Below are 7,965 nucleotides of genomic sequence, written 5' to 3'. Positions count from 1 at the left end.
TCATTTAAGACTTAAAAAATTAGGATAGACCCACAAGAAAATTAGCCTTACCAATTTTAAAGGGTGAACTGAATCAGATTTTGTGACTAGTCTGAGGCACATAGGTTCTACTCTCACACCATTAGTAAAATGCTAACAGTCCAGATTCAGTAGTGCCTGCATGAACCAGTAGGAATACTATTGCTCCATGAAAACAATATAAAAATAAATCCCCTTAGCGCTGAACAGAATCTCAAGAGAGCCATAGTGCCTGCCATAAAGGAGTTTACATTCTGGGAGATAAAAGAAAACGAGAGTGGGTGAGGACAGAGGTGCTGAACTATCTGAATACAAACAAAAAGGTGTTCATGTAATGGTTCAGATCACTGCCTGTATTACCATAATGCCACCCCAGGATAAAAGCCCCATTGTACTAGGCACTATTAAGAAAAGCAATAATGAAGACCAGTGTTTCTTAAACTTTTTAAGACCAAGGAACACCAAACAATAGTTTTTTTTTGAGGAACATCAAGGATTTTTTTTTATTAGGGTGGGAGTAGGTTGCCTGCCCCAAAGCTGTGCCACACCCTTTCACCAGATTGTGCACCAAATGACAAATCAGAATGAAAGTGAACAGGGAAGGTGTTACAGCTAATTGGGTTGAGTTACTCTGAGCAGCAGTGAAGCTGCCTGGGAGGTTTGACCTAGCAGGCGTGATCTAAGACAGTGTGGTGCAATGGTTAGGACAGACAGCACAGGGAGACAGGGCTCTTGGCTTCATTCCAGGCTCTGGCAGCGGCCTGGGAACACAGATTCAGGAAGGACTGGGAGCCCAAGACTCCGGCTCCTGCCTTGACCCATGGGCGTACCCTCACCAGCTGGAACGCACACAGCTTGAGCACGGGTCCCTGCTCACCAGGCACTGGCTGCACATGCGCAGCTTGCAGGAACGAAAGCCGTCTACGGCGCATGTGCCAAACACGATGCTGACTCATCCGCTGCGCCCGCGCCTGAGCTTCTGTTACGTCACGCCGCTGAGCCAGAGTAACGTGCGCAGGGCTGAGCGGTTCACTTCCCGTCTCCTCAGGAGCGCTTCCGGTTTCTCCCTCGCCTATCTCCTTCCCCCCCCCCTCACCCAACCGAGGAGGCGGCAGCAACAAGATGGCGGCGTCGGGCGGCGGAGCCGAGACCCCGGGAGAGCCGGGCTGGGAGGTGGCGGTGCGGCCGCTGCTCTCCGCCTCCTACTCAGCCTTCGAGATGAGGGAGCTGCCGCAGCTGCTGGCCTCGGTCATCGAGAGGTGGGGCCTGGGGAGGGAGGGAGGAGTCGGTCCGTGTTATTCCTCTGGCAGGGTCCGACAGGGGCCCCAGCACCTCACCTGCCTCACCCCCGTCCTCCTGGGGCCGCTCCCCGCCCCGTGCCCCCGGCGGGGCTGGAGGAGAACTCCCCGCTGGGCGGGTCAAGCTGAGACCCTAGAGCGCTGCCCGTCTGGCCTGAGGCTGGGGACAGGCGCTCAGCTCTTCCCCGATGGGTCCCAGAGTGAAGCCGGCCAGGCTCGCGGTCGCGCTGCCGTGGGCAGCTGTCACGCGCTGAGCAGGGCAGACTTGGAGGGGCGGGGGGAGATTGGCAGGTGCTCCCAGCATGCAAAGGGTGCTGGGGGAGAGGAAGCAAAATGCAGGACAATGTAGCACTTTAAAGACTAACAAGATGGTTTATTAGAGGATGAGCTTTCATGGGCCAGACCGTGTCAGCACTTTCCCGTTTCTAGACAGGCATGGGGTGCGGCTTAAAATGCGTCCCGCAGATGCTAGCTGGAGGCTACTTTGAAAAAATGGAGCTCAAAGCAGTGTCCAGGGGATAATGCCCTGGTGGGATCACTAGCACCTTGCTGCTTCCCAGTTTCTGAAAGGCTAAGTGTGGAAGCTCGCAAGCCGGGGGAGGGGGGGAGTACCCCTCTTGTCCATACCCCTCTTGTCCATTTTCTGTAGCTAACTAGTGTAAAAAAGATGAGCGCTCTGCCTCATCCTTGATAAAAAACAGGACTATGTAGCACTTTAAAGACTAACAAGATGGTTTATTATAGTTAGTCTGTTTTGTCTTTGCATTCCTCTAGTTTAAAAATGTATTGTTATATGCTACATAATGCAAACTACTGTGGTCTTTGTGTGATGAGATACTATATATTCATCTTACTAGACTAAGTGGGTTTGGATTTAGGTTCTGTCACTGAAATTATTTTTAAGAAATGGGGAGGCAGAAGTTTTATTCAAAGGCAAGATTCTCTGTGATCTTGTGTTTATCAGAAGCTGCTGGCATCTTGTTTTGAATGCATAGTGTATTTGCCAGTGGGAATATTTTCTGATGCTATTAACGCATGCCAGATGCTTTATTAAATAGATTGCATATAACCTAAGCTTATGTATGAAAGCTAATTTTCAGTTAGTGAAATATAACTCAAAATTGCCTATTAGGAATGCAAATTCAATGCATTAGGAAAACTGAATAAAACATTGTTTTGCCAAATCATACAAAATATCCAGATCAGTAGACCCCTAAAGCAGGAAGCCTCTTTCAGCATGTATATTATGGTTCACCTAGAAATCTGTATATGTATTTCTGCTCCTTAAAAGCCTTGGCAAATCCTGCTTTTGAAGGCTACACCAGGATAGCCTTTCTCTTGTGAATCTCAGCTGTCAAATATGCAAATTCACCACCCCCTTAATAAAATATATATTGCAAAAATGTTGATTGTTGCAATGACTTTGTTCTTCCTTTTGTATTAAAGTGTTGGCCTGATTTAGACCAGTGATCCATTATTATTGTGAGAATTATTCTTGGAGGGGCTTATCTGATGGTCTGAGTGTTCTCTAGGCCCACTGAAGCTGATGGGAGTTGAGGGCTCTGTAGGGTTAGACCCCCTGTGTCAGATTGTGGCCCCATTGTGATGCTGCATAGCTCTATGGTTTTGAGGAAGAAAATAGAAGATAATGCATATGATTATATTTTAAACTGTACTCAGACGTTATTAAAAAAGATGCTGTTGAATTTTCTCTTGGGTGTATCATGAGATGAACAGTTGCCATCATAATAAAAGCATGATGCAATGCCGTCCTAATAAAATAAAAAGTGTATGTAATTAAATATTTTGAAATTTAAAAAATAAATAAATCATGTCCTATTTTCCTGAGAACAGCTATATTTGGTTCTTAGGTGTAGGCATGTATAGCTTAGGTGTAGGCATGAAGGAGTTTTCCTAATGACCAAGATGTTTGGCAGCCAGTAAGTTTTGGCCCTCTTACTTAAATATGTAAAGTTAACTTTGAATTATGAAGTTGTTGATATGAAAGGGTGCCATCAACTTGGTGTCCAGTGTATATACAAAAATGTCTTTGTCAAATGGGACAGACTCAGAGCGATGTTCATACATGAAGGTAACTTTTTTTGTCAGTGTATTCCTCTTCAAGAGGGGGAGGCCTCAGTGATAACTACTGTCTGTAAAGGGTCTGATCCTGAGCCATGAAAGTCAATAGGAGCTGACTCAAATCCAGAAAGCCCAATGAGGACACACAGGTGATTAAAACCTCTGAATGCTACTGGAATACAAAGATCAGTTACTGACCTGTGTGTTCTCTGAGAGGATTCTTGTTTTATGTGAAATAATATTTTATTATGGTGAAGAATATTTTGTATCAAACATTTGTGCTCCCACATAAGTTACACAGTTTAATGTTTTTATGGCTTCGTTATTTACAAAAACAGCCTTACTGATTCAATAAATTAGTTATTGACTGCTCTCTTAATAATAAAATCAAATCCCTCATCTTCAAATAAAAATGTGCTACATTTCCCTACATTATAGTTCCTCTGCTTTTGGCCTCTCGTAAGGAGGGATTGGTATGTCTCACAATTTGCCTTTCACAACAGAGCAGTAGCAATAGCTGAGAGGCGCTGCCAAATTGTTGGTTATTCTGTCATCCCCGGATTGTTCTTGCTTGTTCTCTTTAAAATACATCCCATATAGATATTGCTGCTAATTTATGATTGTGCACAAAGAGGTGGAAGAGCAAAACCTGAATACATGTGAATATGAACTTTGGAGAGGTCTGTTTTCAAGCCTCTAGATACTTTACCTTTGAGTTATGGTCAAGCAGACAGATTCCTAAATTACAGGAATAAATTGTATTAAGAACTTTCAAATGATTAAAAACTAAGGGCTATATGCTAACCTAAATCCACATGTAATTTCTAGTTGTGTTTAGTAGGCATTGTTGTTCTTCAATCTGAATTAGGTTTATAGTTCGAATAAATTACGGGCATGAGGTAGTGTAAGGGGTGAACCTTAGAAAATCAGTGATTTTTTTGGGGGGGGAGGTAATTGAATTTCAAATGAAACGCGTAGAGTCTTTCTATTGTCTATTTAAAATTTGAATAAAATAGTTTTTAATTCAGAACTACGGCTTTACTATCCCCATTCATCAGTGAGGGATTGTAGTTCAGCTTATTGTATGTCAGATAAGTTTCAAAATAAGATGACAAAATATGACTGAAAAAGAGGAAAAGACTGGTCATTAATTGATTACTGCACAGGTCAGCAATCCTTATTCAGAATGTTTAAGATTACACCAATGAGTGACGGGGTAGCAGAGTGATGTATTTTGCCTGCTGGAGACCGTATACCTAACCTGAGAGTTCATTGTTTCCATCTGGTATGACAAAGTGTGTATTCCTAAGTGGCTAGCTGACATTAAAAAAGTTTCTAAAATAAATAGCTACAGAGTACTAATAATAAATATGGTGCTGTGGAAATCATTGAAGCATATAACTAGACATGTAGCCAGGATGAAGGAGTATTAAATTTCCTCTCCTATTTACATGGATCTGAGAGGAAGTTGTAGGAATACTTCTAGATTCACTTTGGAAGTGGGGAGAGTTTCTGTTTCAAATGCCTAAACTCTAGGGAGGCAGCAATTGAAGTTAGGGTTTCCTTAGCTGACTATTGAGAGAGGCAGATTATAGTGATGAAACTGCAAAAGTCCCTTCCAATTTTTTTTCATTAATTAATTTTAATAGGCATAGAGTTTGTCCTCCACTCATACCTTATTCCAATAGTTTCCTCAATGTTTCATATTTTATTTACTGCACATCTGATCAGGGTGACAAGGGAAATAATTCTTTGCTAGTTTCTTATTGTTCATGGTCTGCCACTGAACATAGTAATGATACTAAACAGGGATCCAGAGACACTGTCATGAAAATCTTATCTGAGGGCTAAAGCACTAGGTACTCTTGGATCTCTGCTTCTGAAGCAGTGGCAACTGGACAGGATAAAGTTATTTGTGCACTCAGGTGGTAGGCATGGAACATTCGAAAAACAATATAGTGTGAGAGAATAGTTTTGTGCTTAAAACACTGAAGTGTGAGAGAACCTAGGTTAAATTCTGCCTCTTCCAGGTCACTTAATTTCTCTGTCTTAGTTACCATATCTGAAGTATATGCTTCCTTTCTCCTGCCTTTTGTCTTCAACTGTGAGCTTTTCAAGGCAGGGCTATATCTTCTTATGTGCAGATCCCTGCATGGATACAAAATGTTGTATACGCATCTGTATCCTCAAAAATGAGCCGCAGATATCTGCATCTACGTCCATGGAACTGGATACTTGCAGATATAAAGCAGATATTCATGGGTTTGCAGGGCTTATGCATCTGTGCAAGTCACTGTAATGAAGTCGTCTCAGTTGAGGTATCTAGATGGTACAGGAATATAAATGATTATATAATAAGTCTATTGTGTTGGGGAAATTCTTCCCCTTCTCAGTAGCGCAACAGGTTATTTTTATTACCAATAGAAGTCTTGCCTTTCCCAAATTATTTCAGTTGCTTCCTCTGACTCTGCTGAATTTAGGGAGTTTCCAGGGTTTAAACCAAAGTATCTCTTTTGTTACTGCAAATTATGTCCTGTAGGCCATCAACCCACATCATCACATTTTTCTATAATCAGTAGGCAAGTCTTTCATTCTACGTTACAAGTTCAAAGCAGGTTGGTACTGAATGAAAGTACCATATGTTATGATTGATTCATTAGCTAGTGGATAGATCTCCACATCATACAGTGTCACCACAGTTGGCAAAGGTTGGTCAGTCAGGAAAATACAAGGACTGAATTAGCCATAGAGACTGAGCTATCTTCACATTCTAGGGGGACCTATCCATGCAAATGTTGAGGCACATCAGTGGGGCAGTGTGTGACGCTTGAACTGCCACTGCACATGCTAAATCTGTTCTGTGGAGCAAAAAATCTGACTGTTGAGCAAAAACCTTCTCTAATTATTTTTAGAGTTTTTATACATAGGGGTGGTTTTTGGTTTTACTGTGGTCAGTTTGACATTTGAGGTGACATTAACATTTCCCTCACTGGGAGTGAACAGTTTGTTTCTATCATAGTCATGGATTTTTTTCTGCTCCCCACATAAATCGTAAATGGATCTTTGAGGCCATGTGTCTTTGCCTCTGGAACAGATTTCAGCAAAAATATTTTTCTCCAAATGTGCAGCAGCTCTTCCAAAATTTCCCTCACTTTCCTCTCCTCACAAAAGCTTTGTCAATGCAATTGACTGTTTTGAATCCTTCATTTTGCAGAATTGCATGAGCTCTGGTTGGTTCTGTGCTCTGACAGAGAATGAATGTTAATGCCTCCAGTTCTAGCAAACCCCAGCAAACAATACAAAGCTTGTAGACAGCTCAGAGGAGATTGATCCTATATTAAAAAGTAATAAAAGGAGATCTCGGATGTAATGGAATGTGCCAAACTCATGAAGGCATCAGGGTAAAATGTTTGTTGTGTCAAAATTCTCTTCTCAGATCCACAGTAGATTTTGACCTTGGTATTTTCCTCTCTTTCTTTATGCAGAAGTGCACATGGATGATGTCAGAGAGCTCCTTGTGAAATCTGGTCTTTTGTGTACTCTTAACCTACTTTATACAGATTTCACATAGGAGATCACTATTTCTCACATTGGGGGTCCTGACCCAAAAAGGAGTTGCAGGGTGGGGTTTGGATTGCAAGATTATTTTAGTTGAGCTTGGTTTTGCCACTGTTACTTCTGTACTGTCTTCAGAGCTTGGTGGCCAGAGAGCAGTGGCTGTTGGCTGGGTACCAGCGGTGGTGCATAAATAAAGCTGACACTAATGTACCATGCCTCCCTTAATCCTGTATTACTGCCTTCAGTGCTTGTGGCTGGAAGGTGGTGGCTTCTGGGTGAGGGCCCAGAATCTGCAGGCAGCAGGGCAGAAATAAAGGTGGCAATACCATTTAATGCCATACTTCTGTGCTGCTGCTGGCGGCAGCTCTCACTTCAGAGTTGGGCTTCTGGTTAGCAGCCACCACTCCTCAGCTGCCCAGTTTTGAAAGCAGTGCCTCTGCTAGCAACAGTGCAGAAGTAAGGGTAGCAGTACTGCAACCCCCTATAATAACCTTGTGACCCCCTTGACTCCTGTTTAGATTAGGACCCCCACAGTTACAACACTGTGAAATTTCAGATTTAAATAGTTGACATTATTTTTAAACTTTAAAATTCCTGTGTCCAAAATGGACCATTAATTTGGTAGGGCTCTGTATATATGGAATTAAGATATCTGTAATTAAATTTAAATAATTTTGCTTTCCATGTATTAATAAATATATCATATCTTCAAAACACTCAAACATTCACTGTTATTTTATATAATTGACTTGCTTTCCTGCTATGTTTGCTTATTGTAGTGAATCTGAAATCCTGCATCATGACAAACAATATGAGCCCTTCTACTCCTCCTTCGTTGCGCTCTCGACTCATTACATCACTACAGTGTGTGGTCTAAGTAAGTGTTGAGCATCTTTTGGCTCCTGTTTCTTGTCTAGTAACTGGGATGTAATAAGCAGGATGTTGTTTTTTTGGTACTTGCTTCTAGTCTATTTTCTGAATCAGATATTAATGTAGAGTTTGTGGGTCT

General features: G+C 42.1%; 1 protein-coding gene across 5 annotated transcripts in view; it reads left to right on the top strand.

The window, feature by feature from the left end:
- The first annotated feature begins 816 nt into the window (after positions 1-816).
- The window catches only part of UBR4 (ubiquitin protein ligase E3 component n-recognin 4), a 133,145-nt gene continuing 125,996 nt past the window's right edge, over positions 817-7,965 (top strand). For all 5 annotated transcript variants that reach the window (XM_075906477.1, XM_075906474.1, XM_075906478.1 and 2 more), the window contains exons 1-2: positions 817-1,277; positions 7,736-7,833. In XM_075906477.1, coding sequence (XP_075762592.1) covers positions 1,141-1,277; positions 7,736-7,833 — 235 coding nt within the window. In that variant the 5' untranslated portion in view covers positions 817-1,140. The remainder of the gene's footprint in view (positions 1,278-7,735; positions 7,834-7,965) is intronic.

This window comes from Pelodiscus sinensis, chromosome 23, assembly GCF_049634645.1.
Source record: "Pelodiscus sinensis isolate JC-2024 chromosome 23, ASM4963464v1, whole genome shotgun sequence".
Lineage (NCBI taxonomy): Eukaryota > Metazoa > Chordata > Testudines > Trionychidae > Pelodiscus > Pelodiscus sinensis.
Note: the sequence above shows the minus strand (reverse complement) of the source record. Positions and strands in the feature narration are given on the sequence as shown.